This window comes from Pelodiscus sinensis, chromosome 24 (genome assembly GCF_052426305.1).
Source record: "Pelodiscus sinensis isolate ZL-2025 chromosome 24, ASM5242630v1, whole genome shotgun sequence".
NCBI classification, from domain to species: Eukaryota; Metazoa; Chordata; order Testudines; family Trionychidae; genus Pelodiscus; species Pelodiscus sinensis.
The window spans coordinates 1,645,975-1,671,411 of NC_143075.1; the positions used below are offsets into that span (position 1 = coordinate 1,645,975).

The 25,437-nt window shown below is 41.8% G+C and overlaps 1 protein-coding gene across 6 annotated transcripts in view; it reads right to left on the reverse strand.

Annotated features, from left to right (window-relative positions):
• Positions 1 to 25,437, reverse strand: part of CAMTA1 (calmodulin binding transcription activator 1) — a 982,645-nt gene that overhangs the window by 907,527 nt on the left and 49,681 nt on the right. For all 6 annotated transcript variants that reach the window (XM_089773035.1, XM_089773028.1, XM_089773030.1 and 3 more), the window contains exon 2: positions 24,525 to 24,643. In XM_089773035.1, coding sequence (XP_089629161.1) covers positions 24,525 to 24,643 — 119 coding nt within the window. The remainder of the gene's footprint in view (positions 1 to 24,524; positions 24,644 to 25,437) is intronic.

The window sequence follows — 25,437 nt, forward strand, 5'->3', positions numbered from 1 at the left end:
AGGTTCACTTTTTCGAGTTGAAAATGCTGTAACGTTTTTAGCATCTTTGGAGATTCTCACAGCAGTCTGCATTTTCAGTAACAGATTTCAGCAACAGTTTAGACTTACTTTTCTTCCCAGGACCAATGGACAAAAGCACTGAGCTTGGAGGATCTAATTTTCAAGAGCTCAAAACTCCAATCAACAGCTAACTTTAACCTTAATTTTAATTTTAATTATAAACTTTATAGGTATCAACAACCCTCAGAGAGGACCTAAATAGATTTTAGATTCATTTAGCAGCTTCGGCTGTGTGCAATTAAAACTTCAGCATTAAATGTTGGGGAATAAAATAATGAGACACTTAAAAAATAATCTGCGGTTCAGTGGACCATTCTTAGTAGAGATTTCATATGATTATTTATAATACAGAAGAAGATTCTCACTAAAAGCCATTGCTAGTATCCAGTGTTAAGGCAAACTGCTTTACCTATCAGCATTTTTTAAAAGATTTTTAAAAAACAACAAAAAAGTACTATGACTTTGGGATGTTCATATAATACTGATACCTCTAAATTCTGTCAGGTCACAATATCAAAACTGCACCAATGCATCACAAGATTAAACAAATAACAGACTCTTAATACATTTAAAAAGCACAAGCAAAGCAGGGGGAACCAGGCACAATCCAGGAATCAGTTGTTCTGGCTTACGCCTGGTCCCCGTCTATGCCTCTACCTCTTCTGCTGCCGCTCCCCCTTCCCGCGGAGATGGTCCTGGGAGGCAACCTGCTTTTAGGCCGGCTCCTCCCAACACTGGCTCCTTCTCTCCCCCTCACCTCCAGCTGCCTCTGATAAAGGCGGGGGGGGGGGGGGGGTAGGGGGGGAGGAGAAGGGCTGGAGCAGTGACTAGTTGAGTCACTAGTTGACTATCTGATAAGCAAACACTTACATACCTAACCCCAATTTACTGCTTGTTTTTAAATTATCACAAAAATAAATGGAAAAACAATTCCAGAATAAATGAAATGTGAAAAATGTTATCAACTTTTTATTATGTTCCTTAGAAGAATATAATTTTACATGTTCTCTCAAACATTTTATACTATTAAAATGTGAGTAGGACAAAGTAAGACAACAAAAGAAATCCAGAGAAATTCCTACTCAGACTGAAAACTACTGAGGAATTGCAAGCTAACATTAGAAGTACAAAATTAAAATTATTTTGATGTTAAGTCTTCTAAAAACATGGATAGAAAAAGTAATGCACAGTACAAAAACATGCACACAGTTAAACTTAAAAGAAAATGAAAACAATGAGATTTTAACACTTTATTTTTACAACTGAAATGAATTTTTAATACAAAAATGAAACCAACATTATATAACTTCATAGGTAAAAGGGACATTTATATGTTTAGGGAAGTCAACAAATGTTACAATTTAAGATGATGAAAAGTTACAGCTTGCACACAAAAATTAAAAAATGAAATTAAATTAAAATGAAATGGTTACCAAGGCAATGCAGGTCAAGGGATCAAAGGTGAAGGGTCACACATTATTAAAAAGAAATCCAAAAGGACGTCTGCATCAAGATCTCTGCAAAACAAAGGAGCTATAGTAAGTAAAACTAACACCTTTCATGGAATCAATTCAAAGTCATTGAAGAGAGCCTCTTTCCAAACTGAATACAGTAAACCATGTAATATTTAAATACTGTACATAGCAACCTTCACTTTGCTTTTAAGCTCCATTCTTATGCTTTGCCCCACTTCATTTCCCCTCCTCAAGTGGCTTATATATAAACTTTTCCATGCAAAGAAATGTTTAAGGAGGTTTTTGTTCTTATTAAAAAAGTAAGGAAAAATAAAGCAACACAGGTAGGCCAACCTAAGATCCATATGTTTTCTTTGACTTTGTGTCATAGACGAAACAGCAATTATAATCATACTGATCATTTAATGTTGATCAGGGAACCCATTATTTTAAAATGATAACGGTCAATCAGGTATTGATACAAGTATTTTTAAAATCAATTTTCAATGTTAAAATTATTCCCTTAATTTTAAGAGTTTGTTATTTAGCATGATTACAGAAATATTGTAGTTATTAACACACACACACACACACACACACACAAAAAAAATACTAAAATAATAATACATAAGTTAATTACAATAAAACACTCCTTTAAATGTGATATGCAAGACAAAAATCTCTCCAGCTAGAATTTCAATTACATGAAAGCTATAAAGAATCTTTTGGTATGAACTCTTAAATAGCAAGCAGTAATTTAGCTCATTCCCTTTCTGAAATTATGCAGAAATAGTAATTTTACATTAATCTTAAATCATGCTTTAAAAAGCAAAAATGAGCAACTGTATAGGATTCTATTCCTGTTTTTCTTCCACTCTGAATACATATTTTTCCTTTACCACAATAAGAAGTTAAGAGATTTTTCAATTCTTAAATAGAAATATTTCTGAATTTGGAATAAATCTAAATCAAGAAATTCAACCAAAATCTACATATAACTTTAGCTAAAACAAGGGTACCTGACCACCAATGATACAAAATTCAGTTTAAAGTTATGTTCTACAGCAATTATTTAATTCCCTCTTCAATTGTGCCACAAAAATGTATTAGGATTAAAAATAAGTTCTCTTGCATTAGTAAAAAAAAAAAAAAAAAATCAGCCAGAGAAAGCAGTCACATTCTATTTTACTATTATAATGTCTGTAGTAAGATGAAGGAGTAAAACATAAGCCAATATAGCACAGGCCTGGTTTGAGGCCTAGCTAACAATGGACAAAACATGGCTAACATAAAGCAAAGCTAAGCTGTGAGCAAAAGGCAGGCCCCAACTCACAGAACTTGGCACAAACAGGGCTGAGTGTGCAAAACACTAATTGGTACTGGTCATAAGTTGAAATCATGCGGTACCACCAGCTTGTTTAAAAAAAAAAAAATCTTGGTACCCACTCCTCACAGATACAGATGCAGGTTCAGGAAAGGGTCTAAAAATGACAGCATGATGGATAGAGATGATCTAATCAAACCACAAGGTACAGGTTGATGGGTGGTATCTAAAAAGCGTCAGAGGGTGGTAACCTGACAACGTTAGATGGTGGCATCCTGATACATCAGCAGTGAGGTGTGACTGTATATAAAGTGTTGTCTTGGGAGAACAGTCTATCTATGACCTGGGGATAGTGGAAATTTCCCATTGATTGCCCATTGTGGCAAGTACATATGCGTAGTGGATCAGTAGAGTCTACTGAAAACTATTACTGTACTTCATTTCACAATAAACCTGACCTGGCACCTTCAATCCTTATCTGGTTTGTGGTCTTTGAGGGCCCTCAGGATCTGCTGTGTTCAGTGGGCCCACATCATTGAGCACACACACAAGCAGCTTTCTGGTTATCATCATCGACAGAGCCAGAGGCTTGGGAGGACACGGCGGCAGTAAATCCACCTACGTACATTGGTGACCCCGAAGGTATTAACTGTCTCAATCTAGTGCTGAATTAATCCCTAACGCACTTGGGGTAATAACGATATATTTCAAATTAACTCCTTCGTGATGACCAACATTTAACCACCTGTTTTCCATGTTTCTATGAATCCTATAAAACCCTCTGTTTCAATTCACATTTGCTTGTCTCATTAAAATATAATCCTGAACTATTTGTGCATAAAAAACAAATGCCAAAATCTATCTTATAAGAGCATGAAGGGAGACCCTGCTAGTTTTTCATCACTGATCAGTGTAAGCTATGAGAATCAAATTAGATTTTAATACAGTAACTTGCCATTTCATACATTGTAAACAAATTGGTTGGCATTTTAAGACTGCATTTCTGAAAAATAAGGGGTTTTTTTGCGGGGTGGGGCGGGGCGTGTGCATAGCTGTTGGGATGGGAATATAAACCAGCATTTCATTTCTACTGGAATGCTCATCTCATACTGAATCTATCATGTATGTATTCACTGCTGGGAGGCATGCAAGCAATTTTAAATGATACAGAAAGAATCAATACCCCATCACAATGCCAGTATGTGGTATACAGTCCTTTAGCGGCAATGTTATTTACAGTGTTCTAGTCTTTGCAATGTGGTAAAAACCCAGTTAAGTAGCATACGCATGATAAAGTTTCTGATTCATTTCAATAGATGTGCTATCATTGTGAGAAAAAAATGAACAAATCATCCAAATATATTTACTCATACTACTTCAGATATGTAACACTTCTCAGTTGCTTAGTCAGATTCCTAACAAAAAGTATAAATTATATTGATATGGTAAAATTTTAAGAAGGAAGGCACTTTACAGCAAAATAAACAGTCTGCCATGAATACTGATGTGATATCATGTACAATTTAAAATGACAACTGATTCACCCTGATAACTGATGATTACTCCTAATAACAGCTACCTGACCCAACTGCTATTTGATCCACTTAGCATTTAACAAGAAATAATTGATTAATCAGCTTTTATTTTAAACTGAAAGATTTTGTACAATCCATCATCTTGAGAATTAAATGAAGATTTGAAGCACCAACTATTTAACTTCAAAATAGTTTAAAATTTACAAACAGGTAAAACTGACTTCCATAGAAACCACCCTCTAAAACAGTGGTTTTCAAATCAGAAATATGCATACCCTTGGGGTTTCACAGAAACCTTGCAGGGGGCACATCAACACATCTAGATATTTCCCTAGTTTTACAATATGCTACATAGAAATGATTAATGAATTCTGTATAAACTAAAATTTCATACTGTCTACTTGTTTATGCTGCTGTACATACTATATTCTGAAATATAAGTACAATATTTATATTTCATTTAATTGATTTAATAATTGAATGATAAAAATGAGAAAGCAAGCAATTTTCCAATAAGAGTATGCTGTATCACTTACATATTTTTATGTCTGATTTTATAAGCAAAGAAGTTTTATGGGGAGGTGAAACTTAGGCCTCTGAATTGTCTTGGCATACCCTGAAAAGAGTACGGGGGTCTGAAAAGATTATAGTCGAGTAAACGATTAACCAATAAGCCTAGGCCTACAAAAGCCAGAGGGCCAAGAGGAGACAAAGAGGAAAAGGATAGGAGGGGGAGGGGAGATGTCAGTGGGGGTGGAAGAAGGGAAGGGACAGGGTGATGCTGGGAGAAGGGAAGGGGCAGAGGTGAGGGACAATGGAGGCAAGAGGGAAGAAAAGGAGAGAGGAGCAGTGGGTGCTGGGAGAAGAGTGGTTGAAAGTAGGGGTGGGCGTGAGGAAGGCAGGGGATGGAGCAAGTCATGTGTGAGGGAGCAGTGGGGTATGAAGAGAATTGGGGCAGAGGGTGGTGAGGGGGTGGGCATCAGGGAGGAAGAGGGCAAAGAGGGCAGGGACAGAGAGAGAAGAGGGAGGCAACAGGAAGGTGCTGGGGTAAGGGAAGGTTCAGATGCCAGGGGATTGTGGGGGTGAAGCCGAAGGGGAGACACATGGCGGTGAAGGACAGAGACCAGAGGAGAGGGGCAGGGCAGGTGGATAGAGGGAAGTGTCAGGAGAGGGGATGGGTAGCTACTGATGATCAGAGTGGGGCTAGAGGAGGAGCGGACATAGGGGGAAGAAAAGGGCTGGAGTAGGGGAGGGGGACAGCTCCCCAAAGGGCTGAGGGGAGTGAAAAGGGCAAAAGCCAGGACAGCAGAGGAGAGTGAGGGGTGGGGGGCAGCAGGCACTAGGGGAGCAGATGGGATGAGGAGAGGGTGGGAGAGACGGCAGCAGAGGGAAAGGGGAGAGGTTTATAAGGTATTTATTAATAACTTGGTTGCCATAGTGGCGCACATCTGAACAAGCGCACATGGACTCAACACTGGTGCACAAGACAAAATTCACTCCGCTAATGGGAGGACAATCTTAAGAGGGAACACTTCCCCCAGGCTCTCCCCCCAAGTTAATGCAATGCAAGTTGGGTTAAGGCAATTGCAAGATAGTTGCTTGGGGAGGAGGGTTTTGTGGGGGCCAAACTCATCCCTATTGGTAGAGGACGGTGGGAGGAGTTCTTAAAGGGGTCACACAACACCCTTTACTTCTGGTCATGTGTCCATCTTGACCCCGGGAGTACTACCTCCAGAGGTGGGACTTCTTGTGGCAGGGGGCATGGCTAATGTGCCCCTAATTTTGGTTCAGAAAATATGGTCACCATATCTATACGTGACTTACTCTTTACTTCATCTTATGTTCCCCGGCTTATTCTGTCCATTATAAATGGTTCTCTGAGTGTTCCCACTTTGTCTCTTAGCTTACTGGGCTATTTATCGATCTTAAACTTAAACAACAAATGGTCTGGTAGCACTTTATAGACTAAGCTCATGATACCATCTACATGTTTTGTTAGTCTATAAAGTGCTACCAGACCATTTGTTGTTTTTTAAGTTTATCCTGTACAGACTAACTCCGCTACCCCTGAAGCTTCTTATCTAATGATTCATGTCAAACCAGACCTACACCCTCAAATCACAACTGCCTGTTCTGTTGACGTTTATGTTCATGATGACTTATTGGGTTTTCAAAGTTTTGCCACTTTGTCAAGTAACTTCTCTTCCCTATACGAATGGTTTTCCCTGAACTTTGTCTTTTAAGTAGAGACACAGAATTGACTTCTGGAGACAGTGTTTGTGTCTATCAACTTATAAGATGCTGAATGGCACCCATTTGTAAAACAACCCCAAAAAACCACAACCAGATGGTAATAGATTTTGTTAAGCAAAGCCTGACACTTGTCCTGGGGATTTAGCTGTGGATGCTTTGGACTACAGATAGGGAATTTCTTTTTCCTCATGCTGACACCTAGCAATCTTAACTAATACAGTTAGGGTCTGCCCTGCAAAAACAACGAAGTATTCCACAAAGGAGAAAGCATAAAGAAAACTACTGCAAGAATTAAAGTTCTGACTGACTGGCTACCAGACAGCGTCCAATCTTGCAGTGCTAGTCAAGGGGCAGACAGCAGAAAAGGTTATCAAAGGGAAAGGAACTACTGGACTTCAGGAGCCCGACTCAGGGAAGAAGGACTGGAGTCTGATGTGTAATGTGAGCCACCAGGAAACTGGTTACAAATAATGCTGGACTGGAAGTCAAGAGGAGTCTAGACACAGTTTTGTAAGGACCAAGTGTTATCATCAAGGGGGAAACAGCTACACTTCCGATAATCCGGCACCTTTGGGACCCAGGGGGTGCCGGATTATCAGATATGCCGGACTATCGGAAGGGGGGGCTATAAGGGGCCTGGGGGGATGCCACCCCAGACCCCTCATAGCCCCCCCCACCGATAGTCCGGCTCTGCCCCAGGCGTCCCTGATTCAGCTGCTACTGAAACTGACCAGCAGCGGCTGAATCGGAGATGCCTGGGGCAGAGCAGCTGGAGTGCTGCCAGGTTGGTCCGGTAGTGCTGACCCTTGGCGCTGCGAGACCAACCCGGCAGCACCCCAGCTGCTCTTGGGGACGCCTGGGGCACAGCAGCTGGGGTGCTGCTGGGTTGGTCCTGCAGCGCCGCTCCTTGGTACTACTGGACCAACCCAGCAGCACCCCAGCTGCTCTGCCCCAGGTGTCCTCAAGTCAGACGCTGCTGATACTGATCAGCAGCTGACTCCAGGAAGCCCGAGGCAGAGCTGCTCTGGGCTTCCTGGAGTCAGCTGCTGGTCAGTTTCAGCAGCGGCTGAATCAGGACACCTGGGGTAGAACAGCTGGGGGGCTGCCAGGTTGGTCCCACAGTGCTGAGGTGCAGCGCTACTGGACCAACTGGGCAGCATCCCAGCTGCTCTGCCCCAGGCATCTGCAAGTCATCCGCTGGTCAGTTTCAGCAGCGACTGAATAGGGGAAGCTGGGGGAAGAGCAGCTCCAATGGTCCGGCTGCCCGGAGCACTTCCAGGTTCCTGATGGTGCCGGACCATCAGGAGTGCCGGACCGTCAGATGCCGGACCATTGGAGTTTTACTGTAATTTATTTAATATAAGCTATAATGGTAACTTAACCCAGGAAACTGGCAGACTTGAAATGTTTTCGTTAATGCTGACAATCCTTTCAAGAATAAACATTTACGTCTGAAGACGCAGTAGCCACGTATCTACAGATACTATTCCTTTATAAAGAAAATGGCAGAAAGCATACATATATTTCCAGAGGCATCCATAAGCACATCAACATCATCACTGAGGCACACAGAACTGATAAATATCAAGTGCCAAATACTGCTTAATTTGCATGAAAACAGCTATTTGATTCAGCTTTAAATTTCAAACATGTGAAAATTACCTTTGGTTAAAGTTTTTAAAGTGATTTTAACCCAAGTCTCCTTTTTGAAGATACTACACACTATTAACTTGCCACTGATTAGATGTCATCACAATGAATTATTTATAATCCTAAATACTAGAACAAGGACAGCAATTTGCGCTTTCCAACTCTAATCTGCAGATTCGTTCATTTTAAATACAAGGGGAGCATATAATAATACATCTCTGCAAATTAATTTTTTATAGTTGTGAAAGAATTCAAAAGCAAATCGAATAAGGGCCAAATACTGCAAAACATTGTCATCTAAGTAATTCTTTTTTGCAATTTTCTAATACGATGACTCAGTAATACCTACCTATGCAGCAAGCTTTACTCTGACTGCTACCAAAAAAAAAGTTTAAAGAGTCAGTTTTCCCTTTAGTATACAACAATTTTATCTGAATCTTAGCAAAACAAGTTCTTCATGCACTCACAAAATGGCAATGAAACTTCCTTTTTTAAAATTGATATTTTAAGATTTTCAGGGAACTTCATGCTTTTGCACCAAGAACATTTGTCAGTTTTATCAATGTATTCCAAAAGTGGATTTACTACTTTGTAAACTATATACATTTGCAGGGAGTTCTTTATTGAAACAAAAGTATACAATAGCATCACAATATATGGTAAAAACTTTACTTTCATAATAGGAATACTGGATGCAAAAGAAATACGAAATGAATACTCTTACAAATCTGAGTATCAATTTCATTTCAGAACAGCTGTTGGAAAGGAAACATTTCCATACACCCTTTCATTAATTATAAGGTGCCATTGAGAACTGCAAAATATAATTAAGGGATAGATTCAGACTCTCAAAAAAATAGGCACCTTAAATGAATGCATGCATACATATACATTTGTATAATCAAAGACTGAATGAGACTTTTGACAAGAGATCTTCTCCCTAATAAGGATGTTAAATATCGACAAATTGAACAGTCAATGCATTTTGCATCGACTATTCAATTAGTCGATAGGGCACCTTCTACCTTTGAAGTGTAGCAAAAGCTCTAAGACTGTAGCTATACTTCAAAGGCAAAAGCACCACATGGAGTTCAGCTGATCACAGACTCCATGCGGCGCTGCCGCTTTGAAACACTGAGAAAATGACACTGGGCTCCCCATGGTATTTCAAAGCAGAAGCACCGCATGGAGCCTCGGATCAGTGGGGGAGTCCCCAGCTGATCCCAGGCTCCACAGGCCACATGCAGCCTGGGGACACTCCAGCTGGTCCCGGTGTCCATGGCATTTTAAAGTGGCAACACCGTGTGGAGCCCAGGGTCTGGCCCCAGGCTTCAAGTGGCTCTGGCACTTTGAAGTACCCCCTGCTCTTTCCCTGCTTGCTGCCTCTTTCTGATAGAGGGGACAACGGGGGGGGGGAGGGAAGGGAAGCAACTAGTCCTTCACATCCCCAGTCCCTAGAGTCAAGAAAACAAGCTTCTCTCATTCGAAATGTATTTTCTCAGTGTAATTTTAAACGTAGGTCACTAAAGTCATAAGACATTCTAAGGCAGGAATCAGCAACCTATGGCATGTGTGCCAAAAGTGGTACATGAGCTGATTTTCACTGGCACGCGAGCATCTCCACCGGATCCAGAAAGCCCCACCTGATTTTCACTACTTCATGGGAAGAGCGACAAGGAGTCCTGTAGCACCTTATAGACTAACAGATGTATTGGAGCATAAGCTTTAGCAGGCAAAGACATGCATCTGACGAAGTGGGTCTTTGCCCATGAAAGCTTATGCTCCAATAAATCTGTTAGTCTATAAGGTGCTACAGGATTCCTTGTTGCTTTTGCAGATCCAGACTAACACGGCTACCCCCGATACTGCATGGGAAGAAGCGACCAAGAAATGGCTCCATGCACTGCCATTGTTCCTTGCGTGGCACAGCAGTCTTTCCCTTGCCCCCAGCAGCTTCCGTCCACTCCGCCATCCACTACCCACCACCACGCGGCCCCCTCACTCCCCCTGCAGGACTGCCTCTGTTGCGCAGAGCCCTCAGTCTGGCTGCACCATACTCCCCCTCCTCCTCCTGCTGCCACCACCAGGGGGACCTCCATTCCTTGGAGCTGCTGGCAAGCAGAGCAGGTGGCATGAAGCCAAACAGCTCGCAGCTAGCTAAGCTGCCGCAGCCTGAGCAAAATCTCTCTTTGTGCCAGGGGAGAACACTGGCCCATGTCGGCCACTTGGCTGAAGCCCTGGACCATTACAGCACCACCGCCCAGCTGGCCCACATATGGCCCGAGGAGCTGCGGGAGCTGGCCGAGAATCTGGCACTCAGCCTGCTTAACAAGGCACTGTGCCTGCCACCCTGGCTCACTGTGGTTCTGAGGGACTGGGCAGGGCACTGGGTGACCCCTGCTCAGCTGCCCGCTGTGCAAACCAGTAACTCTGCACTGTGGCCCCATTTGCTGCCACCACTGCGCCGAGTCCAGCAACTGTAACCATTGCTACTGGCCCCAACGCAGACACGCCCAGCCCCACCCGCCCCCAGATCAATGTGGTGCTGGGCAACCTGCTGGAGAAGTGGCTGAAGAAAAGCTGGACTGCGCAGCAATCATGAGGCCCAAGCAGCACCATGGAATCTCCACTGCATGGGGGACACGGGGGTGCTGAGCTTCCCTCCTCCCCACTACACTGGGAGAACAGAAGTGACATGCCGTCCAGAGGCTTTCCTCACTGCTCTCCTTGGCCCACCAACAGGAGTGGCAGCGGCAGTGCTTGGGAGCAACAGGGGCACCAAGCTAGATAAGCGCCCCTCCTCATGCCCAGATGCCCATACCCGAACCCCCCTGATTCACCCCTATCCCCCTGCCAAGACCCTGCACCCGTAGCTCGCTCTTACAACCTCCCTTGCTCCTGCACCTTCCCTCCTGGTCACACACTGCACCCTCCTTTGCTCCTGCACCTCTCCCTCTTGTCCAAACACCCTGCTCCCAACCTGCTTCAGCATCCCACCGTGCACCCAGACCTCACTGCCTCCTGCACGCCACCTCACACCCCATTCCTCTCACTAGCAGCTCTATGCTGAATCCCTCACTTTTGTTCCCCAGAGCCTAAAGAGGTCCCCAAAATTCAATAAAAGGGAAATAAGAACAACCCAGGAAACTACAGACCCGTTTCACTTCTGTGCCAGGAAAGAGAATGAAGAAAGTAATTCAGGAATTTATCTGCAAACATCTGGAAGAAAATAAGGTGATATGTAACCTCCAGCAAGGATTTGTAAAGACTAATCATGTCAAACCAATCTGATAGCTTTCTTTGATAGGATAAAAAGTCTTGTAGATAAGGGAGAAGCGGTGGACATGGTATACCTAGACTTTAGTAAGACACTTGATACGTTCTTGCATGATCTTCTTATCAATAAACTAGGCAAATAAAACTTAGATGGGACTACTGTAAGGTGGGTGCATAACTGGCTAGATAAACAGCCTCAGAGTAGTTATTAACGGTTCACAATCATGCTGGAAGGGCATAACAAGTGGGGTTCTGCAGGGGTCTGTTTTGGGACTGGTTCTGTTCAATATCTTAATCAACTATTTAGATATTGGCATAGAGAGTATGCTTATTAAGTTTGCCGATGATACCAAGCAGAAAGGGGTCGCAACTGCTTTGGAGGATAAGATCATAATTCAAAATGATCTGGACAAAATGGAGAAATGGTCTAAGGTAAATAGGGTGAAGTTTAATAAGATCAAATGCAAAGTGCTTCACTTAGGAAGGAACAATTAGTTTCACACATTCAGAATTGGAAGGGACTGTCTAGGAAGGAGTCCTGCAGAAAAAGGATCTAGGGGTCATAGTGGACCACAAGCTAAATATGATATAGTGTGACACTGCTGCAAAAAAAGCAAACACGATTCTGGGATGCATTAACAAGAGTGTTGTCAGCAAAACATGCTAACAGTCATTCTTCCACTCGACTCTGCGCTGATTAGGCCTCAACTGGAGTATTGTGTCTAGTTCTGGGCACCACATCTCAGGAAAAATGTGGAGAAACTGGAGAAGGTCCAGAGAAGAGCAACAAAATGATTAAAGGTCTAGAAAACATGACCTATGAGGAAAGACTGAACCAATTGGGCTTGTTCAGTTTGGAAAGGAGAAAACAGAAGGGACATGAGAACAGTCTTCGGGTATCTAAAAGGGTGTCACAAAGAAGAGGGAGAAAAATGGTTCTCCTTGGTCTCTGAGGATAGGACAAGAAGCAATGGGCTTAAACTGCAGCAAAGGAGGTTTAGGTTGGACATTAGGAAAAAGTTCCTAACTGTCAGGGTGGTTAAACACTGGAATAAGAACATAAGAACGGCCGTACTGGGTCAGACCAAAGGTCCATCTAGCCCAGTATCCTGTCTACCGACAGTGGCCAGCACCAGGTGCCCCAGAGAGGGTGAACCGAAGACAATGATCAAGCGATTAAGGAATAAGGAATGATCCAATGATCAAGGAATAAGTTGCCTAAGGAGGTTATGGAACCTCCATCTCTGTAGATATTAAAAATCAGGTTAGATAGACATCTATCAGGGATGGGTCCTGCCATGAGGACAGGGAACTGGACTCAATGACCTCTTGAGCTCCCTTCCAGTTCTAGTGTAATATGATTCTATAACCCTGGAACCCCAGAAAAGAACATCTGGCTTATGGGATGCCCTGAACCTCAGTCCTCCTTGTTCCTTCCTCTCGCCCTGTGGGAAGCTGGAATCCCGGAAGAGTGAGGTTCTCAGTTGGTGGCCACATCAGTGACAGTTGGGGGGCTTTGGAGGAGTTCTTTTGCTTCTCACTTGTGTGGTCCCCAACTGAGTTTTCTGTAGGTCAGCAGCCTGGCTCACTCCAAGTGCAGAACCTACCCCTGCGGTGGCTTTGCATTTAAAGTGTATTAGGAGCTGGGCGGGCAGGCAGTCCAGCTCAGTTCCGGTTCGTGCCGGGTCCGGGAGCTCAGATCCTGCCCCCCCGCAGACAAGGGCTGCTGCCACCCTGCACTGTTGTTTCGTAACAGACCGTTGCCCTCCAATCTACGGGCACATTCAACTAGGGCAGTAGCAACCTCTACGGCTTTTTCCAGGGGAGTTCCCCTGGCAGATATCTGTAGAGCCACTACTTGGGCTTCAAGTACTTCCTTTATGAGACATTATGCCATAGTGCAACGATGGGCGTCAGACCACGCGGTGGCTTCTGCAGTACTCTCTTCTACAGGCAATAATTGATTGACCCAGAGCGCTGGTGTCCTGGTTACCACTATACAGTCACCTAGAGTGGAGCACCACGGGGCCACTCGAAGAAGAAGAACAAGTTACTCACCCTGTGTAGTAACGCTGGTTCTTCGAGACGTGCCCCGTGGGTGCTCCACGACCCGCCCTCCTCCCCACTCCGGGTCTCTCCCTTTGATTTATCTTTCAGGGACCGAGCGGTGAGAGGAACTGGCGGGGGGGCCGGTCTGCGCTCGTGATCAAAGGCGCGAAAGCCGCGCGCTGCAGGGGGCATGCGCAGACCGGCCGAAGACGGCTCTGAAACCTTCCGACCAGCGGCGCCGGGACGGACCCGACACCTAGAGTGGAGCACCCAGAGTGGAGCACCCACGGGGCCACTCGAAGAAGAACAAGAGAATTTCATCAGTCATACATAATCATTCTAAATAAAGACCAGTTTGGTCACATGGTTCCAATATTTTTCAGCTGCAAACAACTAAAAAAAAAAAATCTGTTTTTAAAGATGTTTCACTAAACATATGACCATGAGGATAACTGTAAACAAAGCAGAGGATAAGGAAAAAAAAAAATCAAACCCACTTTTTTTTTTATAAAAACCCTTACTTCAAAGAGCGAACCATAAAATACCAGTTAATACTCATTTGTTTCAAGATAACCAAGAAATACAATGTTTTAATTGTTAGACATCAGGAAGTCTGTACTAGACATTTGCTAATTACGTACACATTTGAGAAACACATACAGCAAGGCTATTACTGGCAAATTTTGTATGGAATACATTTAGAACAGCACTGAAGACTTTCAATATAACTCGTATAAGCAAGCAAATTTTGTCATTTCTAGGGATGTAGGCAACTAATCGACTAGTTGCTTTCTCCCACCTTGCTGCCTCTATCAGAAAGAGGCAGTAACGGGGGTGGGGAGAGGAGTGGGTGCTAGGGGGAGCACTGTTGAAAACTATAAGAGCCCCAGGAGGGGCTCTTGCGCATTTCAAAGACTGAATTGCCGTGTGGAGCCCAGGGCCAGCAGGGTGTCCCCTGCTGACTCCGGGCTCCATGTGGTGCTTCCGCTTTGAAATGTACAAGAGCCCCTATGCATTTCAAAGATTGAAACACTGGGTGGGTTCTTGCTGCATTTCAAAGAGGAAGCATGCTTATCAACTAATCCATCAACTATTTGATTAGTTGATTAGTTTTAACATCCCTAGTCAGTACCTTGACACCCACCAGAAAAAGCTTCTGGATTACTGGGACCTTGTACCAGACCCATTTACAAGGTAAGAATGAAATTCATCTCTCTCTCTGGAACATGGTCTCTAAACCACCACCACACATTCATGAAAGATTGGCACATGTGAGAAGAAATAGGCTGACAGAGTCAACAGTTCTAGAATGTAATAGACAAAGTCAAGAAAGCACTTCATCATACATTCTGTAGCACCAAGATATGCACCTCTATTGTTCACTGACTAAAGTACACAGACGATTTATGTTCATGATGATTTTGTGGGTTTTCAAATTTGTCACTTTGCCAAGCAATTTCTTTTTCCAATACTAACAGTTTTCCCTAAATTTTGTCTACCAAGTACATGAACTACAGCCACTGAGAGATGCAGAGGGCAGTGCCTGTGGATAGTCAACTTCAGCAAAATGTTGTTTCACAGTCCATAGTAAGATCACCCTAATGGGCCAGAAGTTGCCCACCTGGAGCTAAAGAGTGGTCACAAAGAGAAGGGAAAAATTATTCTCCTTAATCTCTGATAGGACCAACAGAAATGGGCTTATGTTGCAGCAAGGGAGGTTTAGGTTGGACTCTAGGAAAAACTTTCTAATTGTCATGGTGGTCAAGCACTGGAATAAACTGCCTAGGGAGGTACTGCAATCTCCATCATTGTCTAACCTTTTAAAATATCATCAAACATCTGTCAGGGGTAGTCTAGATGGTGCTTGGTCCTACCACGAGGACCGGTGACTGGACTTGATGGCCTCTCAAGGTCCCTTCAATCCTATGATTCTATTATATGTACTTGTAAATATCATTGTTTCTTTAACACATGGCCAGTCTATGGCTCTGATGTTTCTTAAAGAAGATAACATTCTCTATGATACACTCAACTACTAAGACACCTTCAAGAGGAAGTTGTTTCTGTAATTAACAGCAGGTATCCTCAGCTTCTGTCAATCTAATGAATATCTGCCAAAAAACATCAGGAAGATAGTCCACATGCCAAAAAGACACAGCATCCCAGGTACTGATATTTTAGAAGCTACTTCTACTTTGTGATGTTACAATGGACCTCTGCAGATTACTTGATTCAATAAGAAATTAGAGTTTGGAACACTTTATATATGGCTGTCAATTGTAGTTAACTCAAGCAATTAACTCAATTGTGCTATTAAACAAAAGAATACCCATTCAAATTTATTATAAATATTCTGGATGGCTTTTTACGTTTTCTAGTATATTAATTTCAATTATGCTAAACATCTGTATGTCCCTTCACGCTTCGGCCACCATTCCAGAGGACATGCATCCATGCTTATGAAGCATGAAGGGACATACAAATGTTTAGCACATCTGGTATGTAAATACCTTGCAGTGCTGGCTACAAAAGTGCCATGCTAATGCCTGTTCTCACTTTCAAATGACACTGAGTAAGAAGCGGGCAGCATTACATCCTGCAAACATAAGCACACTTGTTTGTCTTAGCCATTGACTGAAGACGTAGTAGGACTGAATGGACAAGCAGGTACTAAAGTTTTACAAAATTTTATTTTTTAATTCCGTTATGGAACAAAAGTTACTGAAGGGTATCATATATTATGCCTATGCTTAGGAAAGTATGTGTTTTATGCAAAGGATTATTTAGCAGGTACATAAGTGCAGAGAAACCCACAGAGCTCACTGCCTCCCTCCCCCAGATAGTTATTCAGTTTCTAGATCAGTGGTCTCCAACCTTTTTCAGCACAAGATCACTTTTTGAATTTCAGTCAGTCCAGGATCTACCTCAAACCCAAATACTCCTGCCCCCACACACTCACTCTGTGAAAACGGGGTACAGGAGAGAGGGACAGAGTGATGTTAGCTCCCTCCTGTCTCCTCCATCTTGCACAACAGGCAGGAGGCTCCTAGGAGGTGGCTCGACTCTGGAGCTCTGGGCAGGAACAGCAGGGCAGTGGGGAGACCCTTGAAGAGCTGGCACTTGACAGCCTCCCAGCCAAACCAATCAGGATCAGCTGTCAGAGGCTCCAAGATCTACCAGTAGATCCGGATCTACTGATTGGTGACCACTGTTCTCAAACATCTTCTCTTTATTCTCGGAGTGTCCAGGGGGATGGTGAGCTCAGCTGATGGAGGGTCAAGGTAAACAGGTTTATCTATAAGGTCACAGGTATGTGGCAAACAGGTTTATCTATGGGAATGTTACACAGATCGGTTATGCTGAGTGTAAAGAATGTGATGAGACTGGACAAAGGTTCGTGTGGAGCAACCACTCTAAGGTATAAATATTAAGGAGGGGACTTGCCTGGCTGGTTTTGTACTGGGGTGCTCCCCTTTGTGCATACTGAATAAAGCTTCAAATTGAACAGCGCGTCTAAGACTCTTGATGCTGCCAAACACCTGACTCTTATGGTTGTCACTGGGCACCACAAAAATCCCCAACATTACACATTTGTCAATTGCATTTTCATGATAGACTACACCAAATTATTTGTATGAGGGGAATTTAAAATTATCTTTTATTTTTCTCCCATCCAGTGCAAATATTTCTAATATAAAGTAAGCACTCAATTTGTATTGTGTTGTAAATTAAATTAATATATTTGAAAATGTAGAAAAAACACATACACATTTAAACAGTATTATATTAATAGATTACAACGGACATAATTGTAATTTTTTAAAATCTCACAATTAATCATGGTTATTTTTTAAATAGTTTGATAGCCTTAAATTACCAGTATAATGGCATTTACAACATCCATAATATATTTTGTAGTCTTTACCATTCCAGCAGTATGTAATTAGTCAAAGAAATAGTCTCATCCTTCTCAGGAGATTACAGAGCTGATTTAGTTTGTGTAGTCAAAATACTCCAGTCATGTAAGTACTGCCTGTTGTACAACTATGTAGAGGTTTTATTACATTAGCTAATTTGCTGGCTCTACAAACTACAAGTAACAGAATCTGAGTTACTTCATGATTTTCATTAACTTAGAGTTAAAGGGCATATTTGAGTTATATCTAAGATGGTAAAAATTCCTCACTTCTTGCTGACACTCCGAAGAGTACTTTTCTTTTCTCAGTGTTTCAGCATCATGACTAAATCCCATTTAAGATTATTACCTATCCCAAGAATATTATAAATTTTTTAAGTTACAATGGGATAGATTCTATAGCTCCCATACATCTGGACTAGAACCTAACTCTGAAAGTAGTTCTATGTACCATTATGGTTAAGGTTATAGCTAAGGCTCTGTGAGAGTCACCTATGTGTATTTTGGTTTATTAAAACATTAACAATATCAAGTTTATGTTAGATTTGTGTTTACTCTAATGCAAATTCATCAGGGTTTACTTCCATCCTCCAATTCCTCAAACAACTTTTTAAATAGATCTTCTCTATATATTTATTGTGAACTAGAAATGGTAGCTAAAACGCATTAAAAATCTCTCAGCAAATCATGTAGCAAGCAACAAGTGATCTGACTAATGTAATAAAGCATTACAAAACAAAAGACCCTAATTTCACAAAGACCTACAAAAGTAAGTACAGGCAGTCCCCGAGTTACGTCGGATCCGCAGTTATGAACGGGGCCCTCTCCCTGGTCTCCAGCAGACCAGGGAGAGGAAGCAAAGCGGCAGAACACGTGGGCAGCAGTCAGCCCAGATGCGTCTGGGCTGTCCACTGCCCGCGTGCTCCGCGGCTTTGCTCTGCTTTGTTCCCCGTCCCCCTGGTCTGCAGACCAGAAGGACCGGGAGCAAAGCGGCGGAACACGCGGGCAGTGGACAGCCCAGACGCATCTGGGCTGTCCGCTGCCCGCGTGTTCCGCCGCTTTGCTCCCCGTCCCCCTGGTCTGCAGACCAGGGGGACGGGAAGCAAAGCAGAGCAAAGCCTAGGAGCCCGAGGGCAGCAGGCAGCCACGGCGCGTCTGGGCTGTCCCGCTGCCCCCGTGCTCCGCGGCTTTGCTCCAGACGCCTGTGGTACAGCAGCTGGGGCGCTGCCGGTTGGTCCTGTGGCGCCGCTCCTCGGCGCTACTGGACCAACCCGGCAGCACCCTAGCTGCTCTGCCCCAGGCGTCCTGATTCAGCCACTGCTGGTCAGTTTCAGCAGCAGCTGAATCAGGACGCCTGGGGCACAGCAGCTTGGGTGCTGCTGGGTTGGTCCAGTAGCGCCGAGGAGCGGCAGCGCTACTGGACCAACCCAGCAGCACCCCAGCTGCTCTGCCCCAGGTGTCCCCAAGTCAGCCGCTGCTGAAACTGACCAGTGGCTGACTACAGGAAGCCCCTGCCCCAAGCTTCCTGGAATCAGCCGCTGATCAGTTTCAGCAGCGGCTGAATCTGGACGCCAGTTCCGACTTACATACAGATTCAACTTAAGAACAAACCTACAGTCCCTATCTTGTACGTAACCCAGGGACTGCCTGTAACTGAAAACTGACTAATGAAGCTATGGGACAGCATTCTCAGGATTTTGACTGTAACAACTGGTTACAAAGAGAAAATTGTAACAAGTATTACTTTTCAAGGTCAGGAAGTACTCTAGGAATCTCAAATTAGAAACACAACAAAATATCTTCATCCCAAAGAATCCACAATTTCATCGGGCAACTATTGCTCAACACCATCAACTACTGGCATTATGTTCTTCAAACTTTAGAAAAATACCAGATTACTCTTGGTGCACTCTAAAGGTATTCTCTTTCAGACTATGTAATTTAACTACAATAATTCTCATTTTCTGTACATAAATGCTCAAAATGCAACTACAATTTAAGTTCTACACTAATTCACATCCATTCTAAACTAACGCATGAAAAAATAGGAAAATAATTCTGAATTTGTTTATTAAGAAAAATTATGTAAAGTATCACAATATGTCTTCCCAACAAACCAAAATCCATTCTTTCAAATGGTGTTACACGTTGGAAGTCTTCTGGGCCTAACGAAAAATTAATTAGTAAATGTATCTCAGTTGAGATACGATATCTTAAGATTCAAATTAAGTGTGTTGAATATTGTGGAAAGCCTTCTTGAAGAAACATCAAGAATCAGTCCATGCTGTTCACAAACAAACAGTTGATGAATAAAGGTCAGATTCAATACAGGCCAAGTACCCAAGAATATCACTTTGTCTTAAACAAAAAACACACCCCACACACTTCTGGAACACAACATTTAAGGGATCTGCCCTAAAATCATTCACTCACCTCAATTTGTACCATCAACCCAACTTTAAGGTTGCCCCTTACGTTTTGCAAAACATACATATATGTTTAAAAATAAAATGCTATGAGACTTTTTAATTAAGTAGGAAATACAATTTTATGATCTACTAATTATTTACTTTGACTTTTCGCTATGTTTTTGGAAATTTTAAGCAGCAATGTTATTATTGGACAGGCATGGGTGGCTGTGAATTTTTAAGATAGCTTGATCCAACTAACAAAACTATAATGATGAATTTCTTACAGGAAACATTACTTACTGGCTAAGCCTTTGGAAACTGAAAGCCTAATCCCATCACTTCTCTGAGTAAGAAAGGGAAACAGAATGCTGAGAAATGTGGTAACCGTAACAGCAATTCAGAAAACTGCCCGGAGTTGGCAGAAGAAGGGATGCTAAGAGTTGTTTCAACCCATTAAGTTTCCATGCCAACCATTCTGGAAATAAAAAAGGCTCCAAAACAGAACTTCAGGTAAAATTTCAGAGCATCACAACTTTAAACCTCCTTTTCTGATTTCTTTCAAACTTCTCAAAAAAAAAAAAAGTTATCAGGGGGACGACACAATGTACTAAGTTCCAGGAAAAGGATTTGAGAGTTTTACAGAGGGGGTGAGAGGAGGAGGAGGTGTTAATATTGTGAAAATTTGGTCGCATAATGGGAAAATAGCTTCACTTTTAATGATGGAGAGACTGTTTTACCAGAACAAGCAAAACTACAAAAACATCAATTTCAAGGGAAAGACATTACCTCATTGTAATACTAAGAACAAGACAAACAGAATTTTTATTTTGCCAATACTAACAGTAAAAAAAAAAAAGTGTTATTTAAATAATATCTAATTTCTAGAAAATGTGTGAAGCTTTATGTTGTACTTGAGAAATCATATGAAATCCCACTATCATATCCCAAACAGCAACATATATCCATTGTCCATATCTCAAAAATATAAAGCCATAATTAAATGGCTTGGCAAAACTGGTGATTTTAATCTCTAGTAAAAAAAAATTATTAAAGGAACAATTTCTTCACCATAAAATATAAAAACACCATAAAATTGATTTTAAAATAGATATTTTGATAAGCAAATACAGTTCCACTGAACAATTTAGTTAAAACTGAATAATCTGAAAGCAAACCTTAATAAAAAGTTGTAAGCAGTTTAAAATGCCCCACTTCTCTATTTATTCCATTTTTCTGCCAAACCTGCATTTAAGGGGGAGGGGTGCACTGTGTATGTACAGTACTAAACATTACATATCTGAGAAACAGTATTTTGGTCTTTAAAATTAAGTTAAGTATTCCAAAAGTAGTTTTGCAAGAGTACAAAAAATACAATTACAAAGTTAAAGAGACTATAATCTAAAACAAACTAAAGTAATCTTTGGTCAAGTCAAGTACTTGTCAATTCACAATGTTCTCTCAATAACAGCAATTTTATATAAAGATATGGAATCAAGGTTTGGTGACGGAATCTGTTAATCCTAAACAAGAAATATAATAATGTAGAAGTGTACTTAATTGGGAATAAGAACCAAAGTCATGGAGAAAGTGACATGATCTCCATTTTCACTGTTTTAATATCCTATTTATTAAATAGTATAAATATTTGTGTAGATGCACAAAATTATAAGACAGCATTCTGCTGTGGAAAATTGAATACTGCTAATCTTAAATTCAGTACAAGATTCTCTTTTCTTGACATACAATGTAATACAAGCCAGGCCACTATGAACGTCCATAAAGGTCAACCCTTTAAACACATTCATAGATAAACTGAAACCAGTACAATATACACTCAAGTTAATGGAAACCCTAAGCTTTAATCCAAGGGCAGAATTAGTCCTTTGGCTGCTGCCCCTGAGTATCAGGCTTATGTCGCTCGTGATGGTGGACAGCAATGGTCTCCAACCTTTTTAACCACAAGATCACTTTTTGAATTGAAATGCAATCCAGGATCTCTCTCAAACCCAAACACCCTTGCCCCACTTCCTTCCCACCCCTTCTCCGAGGCCCTGCCTCTCTCACCCCATCCTCATTCACTTTTATCAGGCAGCGGGCTGGGGTGAGGGAAGGGGGATGCAGGCTTTGATCCTGGGCTAAAGGATTTGGAGTGAGGGAAGGACTCTGAGCTGAGCCTGGGGCAGGGAGTTGAGGTGCAGGAAAGGGGTTCAGGGTACAGGCTCTGGAAGAGAGTTTGGGTGCAGGGGGACTCAGAGCTAGGACAGGGCTTCAGGGTGCAGGAGGGGTTCAGGACTGGTGCCAGAGTTCTGAATGCAGGCTCCAGCCGGGCACCACTTGCCACAGGTGGCTTCTGGATGGTGGTGGAGTGGTGCTAAGGCAGACTCACCCCTACCTTAGCCCTGCACCAGTCCCAAAAGCAATCAGCAAACTCTCTTCATCCCTGTCCCCATTCTGCTCTGTGGAGATGCGGTATGGGGGGGAGGGGCGAGGGTGAAGAAGGGCACACAGATATCAGCACACCCTCCTTTTCACCAAGCCCTGCACAGAAAGCAGGAGGCTCCCACGGGGTGGGAGGCAGATCCAAGGCAAATGGCAGGACCAGCCTGGCAGTGCTGAGAGCGGCAGATGAAGTGTCGGCCTCCGGGCAAAATCTGTCAGGATTACCTGTCAAAGGCTCCAAGATCTACCAGGAGCTCCCAATCTACTCGATGACCACTGGTCTACAGTAATAACTTTTCAGATGTAACAAACACACAGACAACAGTGACAAGACTGATTCACCATGGATAGTGTACTGCTGAAAAGACTATGATAATCACAAGTTACTGCAGTAATTTATTGGCAAATTGATTAAGGAACTCCTGCATCAATTACATGAGATGTACTATTTTTAAAAAAGAGTTCAACAGCTTCAAATATCCCACATCCAGACCACACTCTCCATGTCTTCTCCTAGTCTTACACCTCATGAACACCAGTGACAAATCATGTCATACGCTTTCTAGCCTACACCATACTAATTCATTTCCCACTCCAAGTTAACTACTATGTAACGTCACCAGAATTCCTATAGCCACAAATGATACCTGCATGAGATACTGTAAATAAATTTAGAATTTATGTGCACAAATTACAGCATTATGAAGATTTTAATAATAATATTGTATGAAAAGCGATGCAAAAGCACAACATTTTTAATTGCTCAGACATTAAACAAAAGTGTCTGAAATCACCAATCTCATTCAAGATGAAATACTGTTCTGACCATGCTGTTTTACTTGCCTAAAACCAGCATTTTCCAAAACCACAGGAACAGTTCACGCTTTGTTGCAAATATAAATGCTATCACAGAATGAAGTCAATTCAAAAAGAAAAATCTATGTTGCAAAATTACAGCCCAATTCATGTACTACAAGACATATGTAAGCTGATAGTGAGCACTGCTGTAGAATTTTTTAAATTTCTGATGGCAATTAAATAAAAACTCTGACCTAATTACTCTTATTACAATATTTTGTAAATTACAATTTGCTAAATACAATTTAGATTTGAGACAAAAAGTGATAATGATTTGGAACTTTGTGGTTTTACAAATTAAAATTTTTGGTTTTGTGCTACAGTGGCCAGCTTCTCTCATGAAAACTTGTCAGTACGTTTTTAGTTAAAACCTTTTGAAGTCTAGTACAAATAATTGATTTCAGGGATAGAACAGATAGCTTCTGGTAAACAAACATTTTAATTATGGTATCTACTAAAATATTTGTTTTGTTCCACAGCTTATTACTTCTTATAAAATGGCTTCCCTTAAATATGACAGGTATTATCTTAAACATTTCAGATCTAACACTGGACTTAAGGTATCCTTACTGTCTAAGATTCAGTAGAGAATGCTTTACATACACACAAAACACACTGTATTTTTTACTTCAATTTGTACCTCTGAACCTCTCAATTGTAGAGGAATTAGCACATTTCTTGTCTTGACAACCACCACAAAAATCCTGTTACTGTTAATAAGAGTTACACAGGCACAGTTGGAGAATCACCTCCTGCTTTAGAACAGGACTGCACGTCTGAAACACTTTATTCCACTGCATCCTCTGCTCTTAACAAAGGTTTCTCAGAAGTGGATAAGCTAGCCAAGTGTCAAACAGAAATCTATTTTGCAAGGAGGAATAAATATTGTTTTAGTGCTAGGAGATCTTATCATTATCCATTTTTAAAGTAATTTCACATTTTCAAAACACTATTGTGATTTCATACAATACCAAAGCCCTAACTTCATTAAGCCTTAATAGTAAGAATATTTAAATCAGATACATGTAGAGTTCAACTATGCCTTTGAGTAACACCACAACACATACAAACAGAATACACTCCTGCCAAATTAGTCAGCATGCTCATCCTGTCTTTTTGAAACAAGCAACAGTTCCAAAGCTCATTAAACACCATAAGCTTCCCAAAGTGAGTCAGCTTCTGTTAGATACCAAAAGTTTCTATAATAACTATTTCACCTCTAATATTTTTTAAGTTTCATGAACAGGAAAACAGGCAGTAAGGAGTAAAAGTGCTGTCAAAAGAAACAAAATTAGTTACCTCATTAGTATTCCAACGGTGCCTCTCTTTTGGTAAACTTGAACATTTTGGTAGACATTCAAGCAGCTTCTTCGGTAAAAAGATTTTTACATGACTGCCATTGCTGTTCCCATGATCATCTAAAAAGAAAGAAAATACAAATGATGCATTTAATATTAGGGGGGAAATTGTTACAGTAAAAATCAATTAACGAGACCTGAAAATCCACTTGCCCTCTTGCCACTGAAGAGCAGGTAGTTTTCCGTGGCAAGTTGTAATAGGAAAACCACTAACAATGTTTGTGGGAATTTAAGATTTCGTTTTAAAAACAAGAAACAGCTATCCCTTATGATGGCAAAAAGGTAACCTTCTAAATACCAACTGAATTCAAGCTGAAGCAATGCCAGCTTTCAAAGGCCTGGTATACATGAGATATAGTAATGTTGCTTAAGGTGTCATTTGTAATAACATATTTATAGCTGCAGCAAAGTTTTGTTGTACAGCAGTGGTCTCCAACCTTTTTACACCCAAGATCACTTTTTAAATCTCAGAACAGGCAAAGATCTACCGCCCCGTCCCTTCCTTGAAGCCCCGCCCTCTCTATTCTCCTCCTGTCCATCACTTGCTATCCCCAGCCCTTACTTACACACTCTGATAAACAGTTTATTTTTAAATTATGCGATATATAAAATTAAAATCATGTGTTTATAGTTCTGAAATAAATGGTCTATTTTTTATTCGTGCTATTTAAATCTAAAATGAAGCATTTATAATTATACATTTTGTGGGGACAGTTCTGCGGGTGGGGGCAGGGAAGAGGGGGCAGGGTTCTGCAGCAGGGGACAGAGTGCCAGTGGGGACAAAGTTCGGGGAGTGAGGACGGGAATAGGGACAGAATTCTGTGTTTGGGGACAGGAGAGCGGGGACAGTGTTC